The sequence below is a fragment of the Platichthys flesus genome, chromosome 6 (assembly GCF_949316205.1).
Source record: "Platichthys flesus chromosome 6, fPlaFle2.1, whole genome shotgun sequence".
Lineage (NCBI taxonomy): Eukaryota > Metazoa > Chordata > Actinopteri > Pleuronectiformes > Pleuronectidae > Platichthys > Platichthys flesus.
Window position 1 is genome coordinate 4,260,938 of NC_084950.1, and position 20,415 is coordinate 4,281,352.

The 20,415-nt window shown below is 43.1% G+C and overlaps 2 protein-coding genes across 3 annotated transcripts; one reads left to right on the forward strand and one right to left on the reverse strand.

Annotated features, from left to right (window-relative positions):
- The first annotated feature begins 463 nt into the window (after positions 1-463).
- Positions 464-6,646, forward strand: b3gnt9 (UDP-GlcNAc:betaGal beta-1,3-N-acetylglucosaminyltransferase 9). Its single transcript, XM_062389269.1, has 8 exons — positions 464-671; positions 1,763-1,892; positions 2,004-2,114; positions 2,192-2,311; positions 2,620-2,982; positions 3,420-3,661; positions 3,743-3,998; positions 4,086-6,646. Exons 3-8 carry the CDS (start codon positions 2,007-2,009, stop codon positions 4,452-4,454), a joined length of 1,458 nt encoding a protein of 485 aa, XP_062245253.1. The 5' UTR covers positions 464-671; positions 1,763-1,892; positions 2,004-2,006; the 3' UTR covers positions 4,455-6,646.
- A 117-nt stretch (positions 6,647-6,763) lies between these two features.
- On the reverse strand, positions 6,764-20,036 carry phaf1 (phagosome assembly factor 1). 2 transcript variants are annotated; one of them, XM_062389351.1, is made up of 16 exons: positions 18,900-20,036; positions 18,454-18,536; positions 17,976-18,059; positions 17,753-17,796; positions 17,284-17,363; positions 17,090-17,184; positions 15,271-15,335; positions 14,930-15,042; positions 14,548-14,681; positions 14,259-14,342; positions 13,435-13,517; positions 13,247-13,290; positions 13,063-13,112; positions 12,726-12,784; positions 12,505-12,577; positions 6,764-11,989 (listed from the first exon to the last, which is right to left on the reverse strand). In XM_062389351.1, the coding sequence occupies exons 1-16, from the start codon at positions 18,961-18,963 to the stop codon at positions 11,894-11,896; spliced, it is 1,251 nt and encodes a 416-aa protein (XP_062245335.1). In that variant the 5' UTR covers positions 18,964-20,036; the 3' UTR covers positions 6,764-11,893. The 2 variants fall into 2 exon arrangements, with proteins under 2 accessions (XP_062245335.1, XP_062245334.1); XM_062389350.1 differs by having other exon boundaries at positions 15,271-15,368.
- Positions 20,037-20,415: the final 379 nt, after the last annotated feature.

The window sequence follows — 20,415 nt, forward strand, 5'->3', positions numbered from 1 at the left end:
AACACACAACGGATAATCAACATCTTGTTCTTTTATTTGGTCCATGTCCCATCTGCAAACTAGAAGGGGGCGGGGTTTATGACCTATGCTGCAGCCAGCCACCAGGGAGCGATTAAGATGTTTTTGGATTCACTTTTGGAAACAGTCATGTCGTCCGTCATTTTTTACAGACCTCTTTATATAAAGAGTTATTTACTTTATTTACATATTTTATACTGTCTTTACCTTTTTCATAGTTTTTTTGTTTATTTGATTATTAATACATTTGAGCTAAACGTATTAGTTTGAACGTTCACAAAAATATCATGTTTGCTGCACTTTGTCGACCATACAACTTGTGATGTCTGTATTTCCCACAGCACTTGAATGCATCATGAGTGCAGCAGTTCTACTCAGAAACGTCACATCTGCTGTTTCATCTTCTGTCTCCTCTTCACACACACACATACACACCCTCAAACACACACACACTCACTCACACACTCACACTCACACTCTGCAGCTCCTATTTTCCTCACTGGAACTTTTTCTTCTGAAAACTTTCTCCGGAACTTTTCTCTTCGCTCCGGTGCATTGAGCAGAGAGGAGCCTCAGCAGGAGCAGCCGCAGCAGGACAGATGTTTTCACTTTGACCTCCGCCTCCTCTTCCTCCTCCTCCTCTGCCTCGTCTGGTAAGTTTGAATGAATAGAATTAATGAAGAAACACTTCCTGCACTTTAACATAATGAAACTCTGCAGATTCATTGTTGATAAGATAAAAACGTGCAGCATTCAGAAGCTCGGTCCTGCAGGAGGTTGCAGGACAGATGTTGGGATCAGTTCCACACACAAACAACATATTTGGACAAATGCTGGTCAAGAATATTATGTGTGACCAGTTCCTCCCAGTTCTACACGCACAGAGTCACTTAGTGTGACTTGCTCCCCATGACATGGATGTTGGGACACAGTGTTCTTTGAAATAGTTGGTACCCTCATGTTCACTTACATAAGCCACAGACACTCCCCCTCCTCCTGAGCGCAGCAGCGGGTCCATGGAAAACTCTGAATCCTCAACAAAAACTTTAATTAAACGTTTTTTGATCTCTGATCTGTTAAAACCATGTTAGTGAGACGGGAATAATCAAAGTGTTCACATGAAACTAACTTAACTAACTGTGCAATAATCACTTTCAATGCTGTGACATATATTCCATCCATTTACAAGGCAACTTTTCCCCATGATGGGACTGGTCAAATGTTATCTTATCTTATCTTACACTGAAAAAAGCAAATTGTTTACTAACTAAAAACGTATATCTATAATCAAATGTATCAGTGTTGTTAATATTTTTGTGTTGTGAATGTTGTGTTAACATAACGGTATTCTTAAGGAATTAAGGTTGAAAGTCATTTAACTGTATATTAAATGTATTTATTTATGTGCAATTTCAATATCATATATGTTCAATACTGCTATACTGTTTGTGTATTTGTACAATGTACATATTTCTATCTTTTATGGTTCCTTATGTTTATATTGTATTTTTTACTTATTGATCATCTTTACAGTTATATGTCACTATTTCCTATTTGCTGCAGTATCTTATCTCATTTTATCTTATCTAATCTCATCATCTCATATTATCTTATCAAAATAAGACTTGACTGCATTAGACAGGTTGAGCAAGACCTTTAAAACCAGAGCTTCCACATCCAGGACCGTTTATCTTCTTCTTGTGGGTTTGTCCTGGTTTATGTTGTTCTTATTGATGCCTTGCAGGTGTCTGAGCAGCAGTGGAGGACGGAGACAGAGACAAAGGACACACATCCAGTCATGTGAGTGATCTGCGTCAAGGACCAGACTGAGTTGTTTCCATCTCAGAGCGACTTCTCAGCCCCGGAGCAAACAGGTGAGGATACGACAGCACAGGTCTGATTACTGCACAACAACAATGGAATGTATTGTCACTGTAAAGCAGCCAGTGAATTCCTTTAGTTTTTAACTCAAGTGTCTTCAACAGGTGATGATGAGGAGGATGGTGGCGATGAGGAGGATCCTCCACGTGAAGGGAGATGTGATGTGCACGATGCTGCTGTTGGTTGTGTTCTGTCTGCTGCTCTACGCCCGACAGGTAAGGAAGGACACAGTCGGAGCACGTTACTCATCCGTCATTTCAAACGCTCCCTGTAACACCAGCCTTGTTTGCAGGTGGCCGTCTCCTCTGGGTGGGACAGACCTCAGTGGAAGCTGGAGATCCACGGCTCCACCAGCCCCAGTCGGACACTGCTGGGGGCCAGGGGGGCCAAAGGGGGCCAGGAGTCTCAAGAGGTGTGACTCCATCATTTTTTTGCATGAATGTATCACAACCCAATAGTTTTATATCACCAAATTGCAGGTTTTGTTGTTACTTGAACATAACCTGCTCTAATGTTAAGAAAACACATCACCTAACCGCCCAATGCTGCGGGTCCTCTTTTCAGCCTCTGTCAGAAACACTTGGTTTTAGCGCCGTTTACCAGGGGCTTAGGGCTTTTGGATTTTTCACAGCTTTTACATTCACCTAAAATGTATATACCAAAGGAGAGACAAATATAAGGTCTCCTTTAATGTCCTTTGTCCTCTGTCTCATATCCAAGTTCCCCTCCAGCCCATCAGAGCAACAGCTGCCTGCTTGTAAGCCCCAGTCCAAGTCCAAAGCCCCTCAGGCCAAGTCCAAAGCTCCACAGGCCAAGTCCAAAGCTCCGCTCAAATCTAAGGGGAAATCAAAGTCGCGACGGAAGAATGCAGCGCCGACCAAACCTGCTGGCAAGCCCCTGCCCACGATGCCACCGTTTGACTTCGAAGGCTACTTGAGGGAGAAGGACAACAGGGACTTCAATCTGCTCATCGACCAGCCGGAGAAATGTCACATCCGAGGAGCAGAGGAGGAAGAAGGAGGCGAAGCCCCCTACATGCTCATCGCAGTCAAATCTGTTGCGGCAGATTTTGACAAGCGTCAGGTAAATTATGAAGTGTTGTTGTTGAATTTAGGCTTCGTATTGGATCATAGGCTGAATGTAGAACATGATACCTTCTGAAAAGTGAAGCCAAAGCATCTCTAGTGGCCCCTTGTGGCTGGCTGCAGCATAGGTCATAAACCCTGCCTCCTCCATGTTAGCAGACGGGACATGGACCAAACTAGAATCCAAAGTACACATCAAATAAAGTTTTCTTAAAGATGGATTCTGTCATTTTAGGTTGTTTTTATCGCATTGATGTTTGTTCACGTATTCATGGTTCTGATAACGTTTCATTTGTAATTTAATGCAATAAAAACAGGGTGAAAGTCATGATTGACAGATGAGACCATGGCCCCATTGGTGCAAGATTCTGTTCACCACAATCCAAGTTTACATGAAACCTCTGACCTTTGTTTGTCCTTCCTCGATTCCTGTAGGTGGTCCGTCGGACATGGGGAAAAGAGGGACTGTTCCCGAACGGCGTAACCATTCGTACGGTTTTCCTGCTCGGGGTTCCCAGGAATCGAACGGCTCTGCCTCTGTGGGATCGCCTCCTGACCTACGAAAGTCAAACGTTCCGGGACATCCTGCTCTGGGACTTTGAGGACACCTTCTTCAACCTGACGCTGAAGGAAACACATTTTCTGAAATGGGTGAACAGCAGCTGTCCTCAAGTCAAGTCAGTGTTAATTCAGAAAATAGTAATTTTCTCATTCTCAGCCTGCAACTCGTACGTAACACGTTTTCCTTTGTCGCACAGGTTCATTTTCAAGGGTGACGCTGACGTGTATGTGAATGTGGAGAACATATTGGAGATGCTCCAAGGACAAAAGCCAGAGGAGGATCTGTTTGTCGGGGATATTATCATTCATGCCAAACCCATTCGCCGACGTAGCTCCAAGTATTATGTTCCGGAGTTCGTGTATGGGGGGGGTCTGTACCCAAACTATGCTGGAGGAGGAGGGTTTGTGATGTCGGGGCTTACAGCCCGGAGACTGAGCTCTGCGTGTCAACAGGTGCTTCAAAACTAGAAAAAGAAGTTGAAACATTTTTAATAAGTTTTAGAATTCTTTGATCGACAAGCGTCTCTTTGCGTCCTCTAGGTGGAGCTGTTCCCCATTGATGATGTCTTTCTGGGAATGTGCCTCCAGCTGATCGGCGTCAAGCCCTCACGTCACCAGGGCTTCCGGACCTTTGGGATTCCCCGGCCGTCGGCGGCGCCCCACCTCCAGACGTTCAACCCCTGCTTCTACAGAGAACTCATGGTGGTCCACAGCCTCAGTGTCCCGCAGATCTGGCTAATGTGGAACCTCCTGCACGACCCCGACCTGAGCTGCCACAACCGGAGCAGCATGACGTCTTCGGCCTTCAAGTGGAGGGGCAGTATGGGGGAGGAGACGGGGGAGGTGACGGGGGAGGTGACGGGGGAGGAGACGGACTACGGCGAGAAGCGGGTGTTCGTCATGCATTAAGGACTGAGTGGGATCTGCAAGAGCTCCAGCGAATACAAAATGGTGGTGCTCATGCCGGATCTGTGGCCAACTGGAAAACAGGATGACGTGTTCACAGCTGAGTCCTGGGAGATTTTATCCAGATCCTGGCAGATCAACTCTGGGAAATTAATCGGCAAATGTCCTTCAAATTTGAATCCAAAAGAGAATTGAGGCTTTTGCCACGTGAGCCCCCGTCTGTCTGTTGAGTCTCTGGACTTTTGAATGTTTTATCTAATCAGAATGTGTTGTGTTACTACAGAGTGACCTTCAAGGTCCACCATACTTCCCACTGTGAGTCTGTACATGCTCACGGTTCCATTCAAACTTAAATGAGGGTCTTGATTGGTCCCACAAACCATTCCTTTCCAATAAGTGGATATTTGTACCTGGAGCATCTGCAGGAAAAAAAAATTCCGGCTGCACAAGGAGGTCTGCTGACGGGTTTGTGATGACATTAATGCCATGAGGACCATAGTGGACCCCAGTGGAGCCCAGTTGAGCCCAGTGGAGTCCAGTGTACCCTAGTGGAGCCTAGTGTACCCCAGTGGAGCCCAGTGGAGCCTGGTGGACTCCAGTCGACCCCAGTCGACCTCAGTGGAGCCCAGTGGAGCTCAGTGGAGCCTGGTGTGATGGCAGATGCTCAAATTAGGATTTCACCTCAAGATTGAGTGGTTAGCCGGTTTAACCTCATCCAAGTGTAAATGTGTGTGTGACTTTGAGGACGCGGCTGTAAACACAGTTAAGCAGCGGAGACTTTTTTAGTTTCCTGATGTGAATAATTTGCAGAGATGTTCCTCTTCTGTTTGTTTTGCTTGATAGAAACAGACGAATAGACGGTGACTTTATCTGTTTCCCTGGAGGAACAACAAATGCCTAAATGGAAACCAGCTGCACAGCAGGAACCAGCTGGGACCAACACACACACACCACACACACACACGCACACACAAACACAACCTCTGCTGAATGACTCTGAAGACTGTGGACTTCCAGTTTTTTCCTTATAATTCTAACTTAGTTTAATTTTATTTGTCTTTATCACTCTTGACATATCTACACTCCTCTGCTGTCAAAATGTTCCGTGTTAAAAATGCTGAAAGAGAAAGGTTATCATCAATCATGTGTTTTATCAAATTTTTTAAAGGTAAGTTCAACTCATTAATAATGAATTCATCAGCCCAGGCTGAGCGGTGTCTCAGATGGTAGAGGAAGAGGTTTCCCTTTCTCACCTTGATGCTTTGTCCTCATGCTGAATGATAAACATATTGTCTAATAAGTGTTGATGACTGAATAGGAAACTCCACGTGCTCCTAACCAGCACCATGTTTGAGAGGTGAGCCGGTGTCTCCGGTTCTTCAGCTGTTTCCTCTCTCTCTCCTTGTCTCTTGATCGTTGGCCAGGAAACACGTCTAATAAACAGGTTCTTCTTCATCATCTGCTCATCCACACGACTTGGTCCTGACAGATTCTGGTGCAGATCTGGATCAGGGGGTAGATCCAGGTGGTTTTTGGTCATACATTTTCATTGACCTCTTAAGAGAGGAATTCATAGATCTAATTGAAAGATATTAGTTTAGGGGACTAATATTTATGGGTGTTAGCAAATTGTTGTCAATCAAGTGAATATTAGTTGAGCCTAGTTGGAGGTTTGCACTTTCTAATGTTTTTTCATAGCGTTGCCAAACCAAATGCCAAACATTTCACCATATTAGTGTCATTGTTATCTTATCAATCTGCCAAGAGCTGCTGTGGCTGAGGGGTAGAGTGGATCGTCCACCAGCCGGCAGGACGGTGGTTTGAATCCCAGCCCATGTAGATATATCCTAGGTCAAGATGCTGATCCCAAATGGTCCCTCATAGATGTTGAATGCACTACTTGGAAGTTGTTTTGGATAAAGGCATTATCTAAATGACGTGTTAGAAACAACTCCTCCGTGGACTCAGCGCCACACCAGCTCGTTTCATGCATGAGCCAACACTTTAACGACTAACAGCTGCTTGAGAGACATTAAACAGACAAGTGTCCAATTACAGCTCCACCTCTGGACTTTGGGTCACTTCAAGTTAAAAAGGTTCTTTCTGGATTATTGTAAATCTACTTGAATACAGATCAGTTTACAGATGATGTTGAAGATCAGAGTGGAAAGAACCAAATATCTGTAACTTTCCAAACACTTAAAGAGTAAATTCAAATTTTACCAGCGTTTACAGCTAAAGTCTAAATAAACACGTGCAATAGAAGTTGGAGTTTAAACATTGTGTAAACTAAGAAATAAAACTTTCCCCCATTATCATTGACATCCACATTTTTTATTTGATTTTTTCATATCCTGGTTGCACAAACATAAAATGAACTTTGTCGTCAATGAACATTTGATTTCAGAAAAGTCCAAATGTTGCATTGATGGTTTTTCTTCTAAACAACGCACAGCAGCAGCTCATCTCAACGACCATCATCAGTCGACCAACTCCACTACATCCAAAGGTTATTGCCGTTTTTGTCAGTGGACATGCTGAATGAATCCATGTACTTTTTAATACACAAAGTTAAAGTATTTAAAATATAAAAATGCCACATTCCAATGAACTTTACAGGATTTAATTAAGCATAAGGGACCCATTTCCAGAAACGGGTTCAGAGTCCAGGGAATAAGGGAGATAACGGAACATTTGATACCAAGAACAGACAATAAGAAGCATTAGCGTGAGATTAACACTGAAATTATCACAATCAGCCATTCGTCCGCTCAGCGACATATAACAACTGAAAATAATTGAAAATGAAAACCACACAGAAGTTCCGGATTGACGTTTTCTGATTTAAAACCAGGATGTGATGTTTCCACCTGAGTTTGGGTGAGATTAACTACCCAGCATGCAACAGACCATCTCCAACACATGAATCAGCCGTCTGTTGTGCAGCGCTGAGTTTAACAAAAGCGGGATCATCCCTCAAATCCACTAATAACTAGTCATTTGATTTACTTCACTCACATTCTGCCTCCAGCTTTCAGATATTTTTGTTTCTTTTGTCTCATTGTCTGTGACCCATCTGCTTCCAATGAGCTCTTTTGGGAAATTAACAATTTATTCAAACTCTGTGAAGGGCGGAGGGAGAAAAGGAACCGTTTCCTCTCAGGTTTTAATTCAATTTCCTGACACACAATATCCTTTTTTCTGAGAAAATCTTCTGCACAACTACATTTTGGTTTTGGCAGAGTAGCATTTCTAAAATCATGTTTTCCACATAAACTATCAAGAGCTCTAAAAGGCCTGTGAGGATTTGCACGGTTTTGGGTATTTAATGTCCATACAAACACACAAAAAACAGAAACAGATCAGATAATAAAAACATTGACGTGGTGAAGAAAACCTGAAAAATCCTCATCTTAGAAAACCCCACCTGTCATTCTCTACAGGACAACCAGAAACATCTGAGACGGCCATGACACCATGTTAGCTTATTGATATTCTCTGTAACACACACACACACACACACATACTGTACAATGATGCAGTTCATATGCATTGTCAAATCGTATGTACAAGAAGTTTTTTTCCTTTTAACAGAAGAGAGAGAGACAAAAGTCAAAGACAGGCTCGGTGGGAGATGAGGCACAATGTTCAACAGTTTTGTGTTAGATTTTTTTTTCTTGTTGATTTTGATTTGCACAAAAGCAAATGGTAGCAAAAATGTTAGAATATCACTGTAGGTTTATTTCACATCAGCTCCAGAGTTACCGGTCTCAGAGAATCATCGCTCCTGGCTCCAGGAACCACATCACCTCGCTGAGCGAGGCAGTTTGGCAACAAGAGAAGCTGAATCCGGGGGATTTTAGTTTTTCTGGTGTAAACACGTAAAATCCAGCGACAAACTGAAGCTCGACTCCAAAATGTGACGGTTCACTCTACTTGTCGAAACACGTTTCTGAAGCAGGTTTATCTACATCTGTGAACACGCTGCCTCTGCATTGCACATGAAAAAGTTTTGATACCGAGCAGTCTGACAAGGAAAACTAAACGTTCCAGTGATCATTAATGAGCAGATCCCTCCTCCTGAGATTTCACTGGAATTAGCATCGAGGAAATAAACGTGAAACCACTCAGCCGGAGCCTGAGTCAGTCGTGTCTGTACCGAGCCGTCAGATGTACGTAAATTAGAAGACACCAGAACAAGAGCACAACTATTTACAGCATCTGTACATCAACGTCAACTCCAGAAGCCAAATACATTAGAAGAAATTCAACAGTTAGGCTGAGAAAACAACTGGAATCACAAGCTGACAGAAATCCAACTGCTCATATTTAGCTTGGTCTTCATCTAAATTAAAAGAACACAGGAATTCTGGATTAAATTCAAAGCCGAAAAAGAAAGGTATTGTAAGTTAAGACTAGTTGTGATTCTAAAAAGAGGTTTACTGATGATTAGAAGTTGTAATTACCCAAGGATTAGTTGTCTTGTCTTCTTCTGTCTTTCATACTCTTTTTGTTTTTGTTTATTGAAAATCAGCAAATGAACTAGTACATGAAAACACTGTGAAGGAAGTTTTAAAAACTCTTCTACATGACACTACCTCAAAACAATAAATCTCACCCGTTTTTTATTTTGTTAAAGTCCCATTTATGCATTTAATTCTCAACTAAATGAAATGTTCACGTACACAAGCTCAATCACAAATCAAGCAACTGTGACAAGATTAAAAAGCAAATGGGATTTTAAGAAGGTACAATAACAGAAAATATGTGTATTGACATTAATACACAGTTTATTCAGTCGCTTATAATCAAAGGGAATTTAAACATTTACATTAGAGGAGGGGGGGGGGGGCAACCTACACTCGAGCATCTTGAAGGAGCAACTGATTCTCGTTTTCAAAATGGGGTCAAATGTCCAGAACGCAAAGGGAAACAATGGTAAATATTTCAATGACGGCTCTGTGACAACAATTACCACCGCACAAGAGACACGCACAACAAGGACGACACTGGTTCTTACTACTGTTGATGTGTCTCCAGCTGTAAACGTCCCTGTGAGACAGATGGGACCAACACAAGAGTCACGTGTTCTTGTTCTGTGTGATTACTGTCGGCAGGTCGAGAACCAAGGAGCTGGATTTAAAAGGAGCTACTACAGCGATGACAGGATCAACACACAACTCGAGGACAGGTTCACACAAACACACACACACACACTTTACAGTGATGATGTCTGCGGATCAAATTAAAATCCTCCTGGAACATCTTTGGCTATAAGCATTTGGCAACAGAGAAAATAAATGCAGACATCGTGGAGGGAGGAAGATGAAGAGAGTGCAGAGAAAGAAACAAAGAGAGAGATAGGTGTGATGCAGAGGACATGACGGCAAACATGGACGCCTCTGTTCAAATGGACACGTCACAGGTCACGTTCGGGAACATTACAAAGACTTGTGTTCGTTTCCTGCAGATTTAACTCAAACCTAAACTTATCTATTGACCCAACAATAAGGGTTTTCCCTAAACGGAGAAGAACATGGCTTGGGTGGGATGGGGGTGCAGTGGTAAGCACGAACAGCTCATAACACGAGGGATCCGGGTTTGAATCCTGGCGTTACTATGCTCACGGTGAAGACGGGACAGGGTCAGCTTCATTTTATCAGTGTATCCTTCTCTGGCTGAATTTCCTAGGATCACCAATCCCAGCTTTAAAGGATAAGCTGTAGAGATAGTGGATGGAAGGAAGGAACATGGCTACAGTACCGAGACTTTCCCCAAATGTGGCCTGTGAGACACACACACACACACACACACATCACACACACCGCTCTTTCTCCATGACTCCACGTCTGAGTATGTGCACAATCGTCCGGTCAAGTATGAAGGTGTGTATTAGTGCAAATGTACAAAATGGATTTGACGCAATCAACATTGATCATCATGGAAATGGTCACAGGTGGGAAAGAGGGACAAAGGGAAATATCAAAACAAAGTGCGTTCCAGGTCGACGCCTCTTCACAACATGCAGGATCAAATCAGCACAGCCGGCTGCCGGTTTGATCTCGTTACGAGTCTCTTCCCTTTCAGAAGCATCGGCCAGGTTCATGCAAACCTCGTGTCATGCCTGCGTGTTCCCGTGTTTTGTGTTAGCTCTGCTGAGGCTACACAAGAGGAGCCAGGTTTTAAATGTTAGAAGGACACAGCAGTGAGCAGATTGTTGCTTGTTGCTGTGTAACTGTGCTTTAGAATTGATGTCCTGAAATGTTGATCGGCGGCCGAGCACATGCAAATCTTCACTTGTGAGTGTGAGGAGCTAATGTCCAGAGCTGCATGCAACAGCTTTGGATTTACAGTGTTCGCTGATGTTTTTGAGTTTTGTGTGTTGTGTGTGTTTTGTGTCTTCGAGGGCACCACTGAACAAAGTTGAAGGACGGGTTAGAAGATGAGGAGGGAGACAATAATCAGGAGGTGACGTTTGGATCGTCTAGTTTGATTGGCTCGTCTATTGGAGGGGTTACGTCCTGGGCCACGTCTCTGTCCACACCCTGAGTGTGTTTGGTTCCTCAACAGACTCTCAGATTTCTGTGTGTGTTTCTGTGTTTTGGTTTCAGTCCTCTGCAGTGTGTGTGTGTGTGTTTGGCTCTGATGGCGTCTTGGTCGGGCTGGGTTGGTTTGGTTCTCGTGGTTCGGACCGATCCAGTCAGGTCTGATTATGCAGTTGAGGCAGGAAGACAGGCGGTACGGTCCGGGCTGGCAGTGTGGTCGGATGATGTGGCGTCAGTGGGTCGAGCCAAAGTTCGCTTCAAGACTTTGGCCACAGCAGTTTCCAGTGGCGGCCGTGTTGCCCTCACAGCTGTTGTCTTTTAAAATGTGCAGCAGATGAATTCAAACGCTCGCAGTCTCACCACCACACCGTCGTGGAGGTTTTACAGTCGTGGTTCTTCTCACTGGTGGAACCTTGCCGTTCCAAACTTCAGTCTGTGGTCGTCTGTGCTCCTGGGCGGATGCAGTCACAGGATGGAGACAGGAAACAGCTGAGCTCTACCACAACGCAGATTTCTTCACTTCATCAGTTTGCAGCACCACAGTGACATTTCCTCACAACCAGGGAAATATTTCACTTGTTACATTTCAAAGCATGAATGCTCCAGCACTGGGATAATGTAGGTAGATCCTGGATGTCATGGGATATGCTGGATGTGTCTGATTGGAAGAATAAATCTTAGTACCCACTCTTGAGGAGCTGATTAGCGTCAGGTCGGATTTGGTTGTTCCTTGGGTTCTTGTTGTGTTTCCACTCATCGTCTGAGCTGAGCAAGAATAGCTTTTTTGTCCCGGGTCAGGTCTGCTTGGTTAAGAATCTGGCTCCGTGTTAGAGGTTCAGTCAGTAGAGGTACTAGATTCAGGACAGGCCAGAATGGGATGTGGTTCTGGTTGCTTGTTCAGTGGGAACTACTGCTGGACTCGGGTCGGGCCTGACCGGTGGTCCGCGGAGCACCGTACAGGGTCACTGATGCTATGTGGTTATTCTGCATCACCTGGGAGAGGAGAGCAGACAGAGGGGTTTGATTAGAAATCTGTAAAAACAAAACGTCTATTCTCAAGGTTTTCAGTTTAAAAACCCTGTTTCGATAAAACTGAGGGGGAGAAACCAAAACCTTTGTTCAGACACAGTCATTAATAGTAATTTTAGCAGCTGTAATTACCGAAGAAGAAAAGCCGACAGATTTGAGCCTGACAGATAGATTTTGGAGGCCACTGGTATAACTGATAATATAGCGGCAGTATCAATATTACTTTTAAATTCATTTAATAAATGGTACATTTTCGAAAATGGAAATAGCAACAGCTGATGAATAAGTAAAGCAAAATAAAGTTTTGATATTGAGCATTCAACGTTCCCTCTCGACCGGAGAGTGAACAGCTGTCAGTGCTAATGTGACCAATGAATTACCAGGTTACACCTTCTAATAGTTCATCCAAGGCTGAGCACACACACACAAACACACACACACAGACTCAGCTACATCTACAGAGAGCAAAGTGTTCTGACCTCAAAGATCATCCTCTGCAGTCCAAAGCAGAACGTGGAGCCAAAGGGGTTGGTGTTATTGGCTGAGGAGGACCTGTCCAACACAAACATATAATGAGCATACTCATCTGGTTTAATTTACATGAAGTATATTTGTAATTCTACATATTAAATATGCTCCTGACTCATTTTAGCAGTAATGCGATCTAATATCTCTACAGGATCATGTGTCTGCACTTTACCTGTGGAGCACGACAGGTTTCTCCATCGGGTGACCCAGCAGCTCCTGAATCTGATCCCACTGACAGACAGAGACACACAAGGTTTATAAGACAAACAGCTTTTTATCCTCTGTCAATGCTGGTTTGTATCACAGGGGGATACTAGATGTGTATAATAAGGAACACCTGGGAAATAACCAGAGGGCTGCAGCTGTATCAGCTTCAAAAGGCTCCAGTTATCTCAAGTGTATTCTTTATAGTTGCATCCGAACAACAACCCCAACAATTACAGAATGAATGTAACAATAACTTTTATGAATGTTGAAGAAATGTTCTGACAAAGTGTAATATAACTGACCTTGTTGTAGGTGGTTAAGATGCAGTCCTCTGTCTGGGAATCAGTTCCTTCTGAAGGACGTGGAGACAAAACAGAGAAATGAGAATTAAATTAAAGATGCAGCATCCGCTTGGTGGAGGTCGACACTGTCCGAGCACCAATATAGTTCTTTAAGACGTTGATTTGCGACTGAAAAGGGTCTCACCTTTTTTGATGACTAGTGGAATCTTAAAGTCACATCGATGATATCTGTAATGAAGGAGAACACAGTGAAAAGGGTGTAAAACAGGAGCAGAAAGGACTCGATTGCTGACGTGAAGACAGAGAAATAATGTCAAGTGTTGCGAAGTAAACCTGCGTAAAGGAATGTTTCTTAAAGAACAAGATATTTACATGTTGAAGTTGTAATGTCCCGGGAAGTTGGTATGCAGGACAAACTTCTTCACCAGGTGAGTTGTTGAGTCAAACAGGATATCCTGAGAAAAGAAAGAAAAACACTATTTTGGGCTTTGTTCTTGTTTGTTTGAGCAGATCAGCTCAGCGCAGTCTTATCTACTGTAAACAGAGGGCGAGTAAATGCAGATAGAAGCAGGTCTACAGTCCCACACCCGTTCATGTGAGGGGAACTGTGCAGTGGAGCTCAAGCTTCTCACTCAGAGGATATGAACAGTGGCTGCAGACGAGTTCATCGGGTTTACTCTTCCAGCACAGATTCTCAAAACAGGTCTGAAGAATGAAGATGGAGACTCTAAATGTCACAGGAGTTTAAATCTATTAGACGTAATTCGGTTAATGATCGAGAAAGATTCAGTACAAGGATCCAAATGAAGACATTTCTACAGGATGAGAGGAAACAGATTGTTTTCAGTGAAACAGAAACCCCCACTAAAACTCACCAGATCCGCACGTACGTGTGCTACAGGGACTAACAGGTTTTCTTTGTTGTTTGGATTTTTACCAACTACTGCATGTGTAAGCTGTGACTACCAGCTAGGTCACATTTCAATCAACTTTACCTGTGTTCTACCACTAAAACTTCCATTAGCAAGAGCAAGCCTGGTGTTTATGACTCAATCTCTAAATCACATCTACAAACATCCTCAAGAGACTTATTATGTTCACATCACACAGATTCTTCAAGTTGGTCTGTGGCGTTAAAACTGTGACAAATACACAGGTACAAACACAATGAAGACAAACAGGCCGAGCTCACGTACCACTCCAAGGGTGAAGTAGTTGAAGAAGTAGTCGTTACATTTAGAAGGAACCTGCTTGTGAGGCGATGGAGAGTGAATCTTCATCTAAAACAAACAAGGAACGTAAGGAAGTCAGAGTAAGTATTAGACAACGCATCACATGGAAGAGGGGAAACATGCACATCTGGAACAAGTGAACAAAAGCAAAGAGACAACACCTCAGATGGTTAACGGAGAATGTCAGTAATGAACTGATGCAACTTCCTCTGTGGTAAAACAAGCTAATAACATGTGATTAAAATGTTCCTACCTTGTCCTCGGACTTGTAAAAAACTTTATGTGGAGAGCCCAGAGCACCGAGCACATCCTGACAGGAATCTCCAAAGTAGATGCTCCTCTCTAGAGACCTCACTTTAGAATCCGCCATCACACTTGGACCACAACCTACACACACACATCACAACGCAACATTAGATTGGGACAAGAAAACACAAACAGCACGTAAAAGAGAAAATGTAGACAATTTGAAAATTCCTTATAGCAATATCAAACTGATACAGGCTGAGGCCTCACTTTGCCATCAACAGCCTCAATTATTCACAGGATGGATTCAACAAGATGTTGGACACTTTTCTTCGAGATTCTGATCCATGTCTACTGCTAAGTCATGGTTTGTCTGAGACGTGTCATACCTGCAGTGAGAAGGTGGAGTTTGAGCCCCAGAGCTCCAGCCCGGTCTCTCAGGACATCCACACACTCTGCGTAGATGTTTCCAAGAAAACAAGCCACTGGCATCGCCGGAGCTCTGAGGAAACAGAGAGAGAGAGTTACAGACCCTTATTACTGACATGTCTTAATCCTGAGGTTGTGGGTTTGTGTCACCTGAAGCGTACAGACCAATATTTACCAAATATACTATAACAATTTTTTATATAGCTGCAAAAATAACAAGCAAGCAAGTAAATCAGACGGCAACAAGGCTATTGTGTGTGTAACTGTGCGTATGTGTGTGTCACTGTGTGTGTGTGTGTACCTTGTTTCCTGCAGGTTGTTGCCAGTGTAGATGTGCATCCTCTTGACCATGGCCCCGTGTGGAATCTGCAGGGAGGCCAAACCCAGGGCAAAGTTAGGCTGCCAAGGCAAAACAACTGGTAGTAGTAAAGCAACAGGAATACAGTGTATTGTTTTTATGATTCCAGAATAACATACATTTAAATATATATATATATATATATATATTTATATATATATATATATAGTAAATCAAAACAAAGAAGTGATAACAAATAATAAAGCACAGAGGACTAGCGTGATTTGTTTCGTGACATTTCATTCTGCATTGTGTCTCTATCAGCTCGCAACCTTTAATCCAAATGATCTGACATCCAATCAACATTCACCGTGACTCAGTGGTGGTTTGTTAATTCATGTGCATAATTGTATGTCTATTTCCAGTTTGCATTCATCAGCACATAGTAACAGAGAAGAAAAACACCTGCAGAGGATTTATTCTCATATTAAATGAAAGCTAAAGCTGCGAATTTGCAAAAGAAATCTCAGTATTGTAAGACGTCCACACTGTGACAGTCTGATCATAATATACTCGTCTTACATATAACCTCAGACCTTCATCTGTCATCATACACACAGGAAACAAACTACAGCTGAGTGTTGAGTATTAGAAGAGGAAAGCTATATATCACTAGGAGCTGAATGTATCATGTTTGTGCCTGAACACAACTACAAGCGAGCAGGAGTTAAAAGGAACCCAATCGACCAGCTCTTCAACATGGAGCTCAGGATGTATTGGTTAGGTTAATGAAATAATCAATAACATATGCAGATATGTTGGAGCCATAGACAGACTATAGTTTGAGCAGCAAGTTGCAACCAAAGCCAAACAACTAAACTGAAAGATGCGTTAATCTGCAAAAAAACCCTGTTTGTGAAGTATGAAGTCGCCTAAGATGAAATAAATATGTGAACAGCAGCAGTGAAAACCTTTCTACATGATTTGTGCTTTCAGGGGAGTCAGCTGCAGACGAAGTTAGGAGACGGCAGAACAGCTGGTTAATGACATGCATGAACCAAGACTTCCAAAGCTGCACAACACAGAGAGCACGACATCCACAGCACGTTTCTCTATTCAGGAGTCAGATCAAACCTGCTTTAGATTTCACGATGGAACTGCTGAATATCTGCATTGTGTCAGGGAATTTAATAATGAATTCATGTTTCCTGCACCAGCTCAGGTCCCTGAACTCCCAACTGCAGTGAGGATTTTTTTACTGCTTAATTAACACTGCAATGAGTCTTCAGCCCCTTTATACGGTCCAAAAAAAAAACTACATCAGTCAGCAATGTGAAAAGATATAATCGGCATTCACTCCCAGGCCAAATGACTCAGCAGAAGGAACAGGTTTTTTATTGGCTCTTATCAGCAGCGATGGAATCCTGACATCTGGATGAGAGGGCTAATTTGGCTAGAAGGCGAGGTCCTAGTTGTTGGTGCATTCATGATACCGAACATGATGCACCGGGGAAAAAACAGAACAGTACCACCAGAACATGGTGCCAGTAAACCTTTGCATTGTGGGGTTGGATGAAGATCACATCTCTCACTGATCTCCAAGTAAATCCATATGCTTTAGGTGTTTTCAGTCCCACAATATTTATGATCCCGAGCTGATTATTCAGAGACGTGCTCAAAGCAAATGCAGCACTTGACCTCAACCTGTCTATGTGAAGGGTAATCACCTAAATTCACAAGGCCGCCCCCCAGTTCCCCTCGGACAAGAAGAAACGTCCACTCAGGTTCTCTCTAACGGGCGAATCAATCACAGCAATCTCACCTCGTATTTCGGGGCTTCATTCCAAGAGTCCAGCTGGAAGGAGAAGGACAGTCCTCGAAAGTTGAGATGGAACAATTGCTCTGCGGCATTGTAAACTGGAGGGCGAGAGGTGGAGAGGAAAGCGTTTCATAAAACACAAAAAGTATGATTTTAAAATTTGGGTCAATTAAAAAGTGCTTTGCTTTGGAAGGTACCTCCGGGGTGCGTGGCTCCGAACGACTGGTCTATTTGCTCTATTGTAGGGGCGATGGCCTGAGAGTTGAAATGGACTCCACTGAAACACAATACACACACAGAGTCAGTGTAAAATCTATTAACATTCAAACACACGCCGCGCTGCATTAGCTGAGGAGCAACTGCCAGTGAGAGAAATGCAATCCTACACACATGCACTTCCCCACTGTGGAAGTGGTCTGAGACTTTTAGATCCCACTATACCATATAGGACACATTAAAGCAGCCAGACTCCCATTAGCTGTAGGCTTATCTGACTCGGAACTGGTCTCTATGGCAAAGTGAAACACAAATAATATATGTAGACGGATAACACTAACAGCTGAGAGTCTATCGTGGTTTCCAGAGTGGTTTAAAACCAGCTGTTATTCAACAGGTTTGTTAACGCCTACGACTTCCTTTTGACAACATCACTGTGTTTCTACTCACCAGTATTTCAACTTGACTTTGCTCAGGTCATACACTTCGATCACCTGTCCCCAACAAAAGATGCAAAACATTAGGACACAAAACTAAAATGTTAGTTAAGTATGAATGAACAAGGCCTGGGATGTTTTACTATTGTTGCTAATTATCTTTGAAGTTGACATGGGAGCACATGTGTTAAGTTTCTTTCACATTTCCCACCAGTTAACAATCAACAGTTGTTCACCTTGAGTCTCTGGTTTGTGGCATCAAACAGCAGTTTGATCCCGTCCTGAGTCAAGTTCAGTATGAGGTCGTGGCTGAGTGGTGTCTGAAGGGAACGATAACAAACAAACCAATTAATAACACAGAGAGGCTGGTGGACAATCACTAACCACTGCTCTAGAGGAGGTCACACCGATTACGTAACTAGAAAAACATACTGTTCATCAGACAAAGAAGTTGATGCCAACATTTACTATATTATTATTAATATAGTTATTAAGAGGTCATTAACAGCGATGTCACTATATACAACAACATACAAGCCAATTTAACTGAAAAGATTTGTTATTGCTAAACAACTGGAATTACTGCAACCAATCAGAAAACCTTAGAAATCTTGCACTGTTGCCAAAAATAGGATTCTTGCACAAGCTGATTAACATTTGTGAGTGTGTCTGTGTGAGGGAGAGAGAGAGCACACAACAGTTTGTCCATCTTACCTGCTCACTGTATAGCACCTGGACGTTTTTGATGATGCGGCAGTGTTTCTGTAGAATAGAGATGGCCTGGGCCAATGGCATCCCTGAAAACACACACACACACACGAGGGAAAGCTTCATGATTTCAAATTTAGCCTGTTGTAAACATTAAAACAAACATAGATAAATAATAATTAAACTTTTAATTTACAACGTAAAGAATGTAGAGGGTTGTGCATGTGTGTTTACATTTTACCATAAAAGAGTTTCATATACTTGATTGTAATAAGTGTGTTGATTTATTTGAGATACAGTTTTATGGTTGAACTGTAAAATATCATCTCTCAATTATATCTCTCTGTTGTAATGGTTTAATAGCGTCACGTTAAGTTACCAATTGTTAATTAAAATACACTTTGATCAATTTATTAGTATTAGACAGAATCCGCATTGGAACTCATACGCACCTAAGGCGAATTCCCATTGCTCATTTCCTAGTGATCTCTCAGGCACCACCTCCAGATCCAGCATTGGCAAGTACTGGGTGGGGGGGCAGCTCACCTCAAGACACAGTGGGACCCTGAGGGACCCTTCCTCTCTCTCTCTCTCTCTATCTATCCCTCCTTCTCTCTCTCTCTCTGGTCACACTACTGTCTCACACTTATAACAAGGTGGCTGCTTCAATTCATAACTCTTCTCTACTCGCTTCTCTAAAGACTGGACCTGTGAGTTACAGTGGAACAGAAACACACTGAGTTCCTCAGTCACATGTCAGGTCGCTGACATGGAGCTGAACGACGAGGTTTAAATATTTGGAATGAAAAAAAACAAAAACACGTGTAACTAGGGCTGAGAGCAAAACCTCAGATTTCAAATACACATACTATTAAATACAAAGTAACAGGTTACTCAACAGTGACTGACACGTAAACAGGTGACGCAACCACGGGGAGAACCAGCTGTCACTGAACCTGCAGCTTGTTTACAAAACCAGAGTCACACAAAAGGGTTCAGAACAAAAACAATCTGGGTTTCAAAAGTAACAAGTCAACACCAGCTTGTTGATTGACAGTCCAACCGGATCCAGTGATACACAGATGATGAACACACCCAGAGGCACGGATCTATTCCCCCCGAGCACCAGCCTGCTCCCCGGGTCCTTATCTGTCACTGTCACACGGCTACGAGAGCTAGACAACACCGCTATGTGCTAACGTTAGCTTACGGGCTAGCTGCTCCCCTTGTTTAGCCTGATGCTAACCAAGTGTAAACACAGATAGAGTCTTTGCGGAGGAGAGTCATGAAAAGAAAATGAGGGGGGGGGGGGGGTGTATGTTGCGCTTCAGACCCGGCACCGCACAAACAAAGAGAACCCGTCCAGCCGCTGCTTCGCTTCCAGCTCCCGGAGGGCTAGCTGCCTCCCGCCGCTAACTGCAGAGTCCTCACGACGGCACCACCTCCGCTCGCCGACACTCGTTTCGCGGGTGTGGAAATGTCCAGCGTGTCCCCCCGTCTCACGTCCTCGATGTCCCGCAGCGGAGACAGAGCGACACAGGTTCCGAGCCGCAGCAACTTCAGGTATCAACAACAGCCGAGCGGGGATCAGCTGATAATTCTACTTCCGGTGTAGGGACGCGAGGCGGCGGTGGTGGTGGTGGAGGGCGCGATGACGTCACGGTCAGCTGACACGACGCACGAATTAAACGGCGGGAAACCGACACTTAAAAAAATATAAATATGAATATTTAAGGATGGTGATGACAGATATGAATCATGAAAATGAAGAGGAAGTTTTAAAAAATGTATTTGTTTGTAGAGAACAGCTTTTATTTATTATTTCTGCCAATGAAACAAACCACTCAGTTAAAGGTTCAGTGTGTACAAAATAGGTAAAAAGGATATATTGGCAAAAATTGAATATATAACATCATCCTATTGATGTTTACACTCGTGTGTTTCATCCAAATTGTACAAATTGTTGTT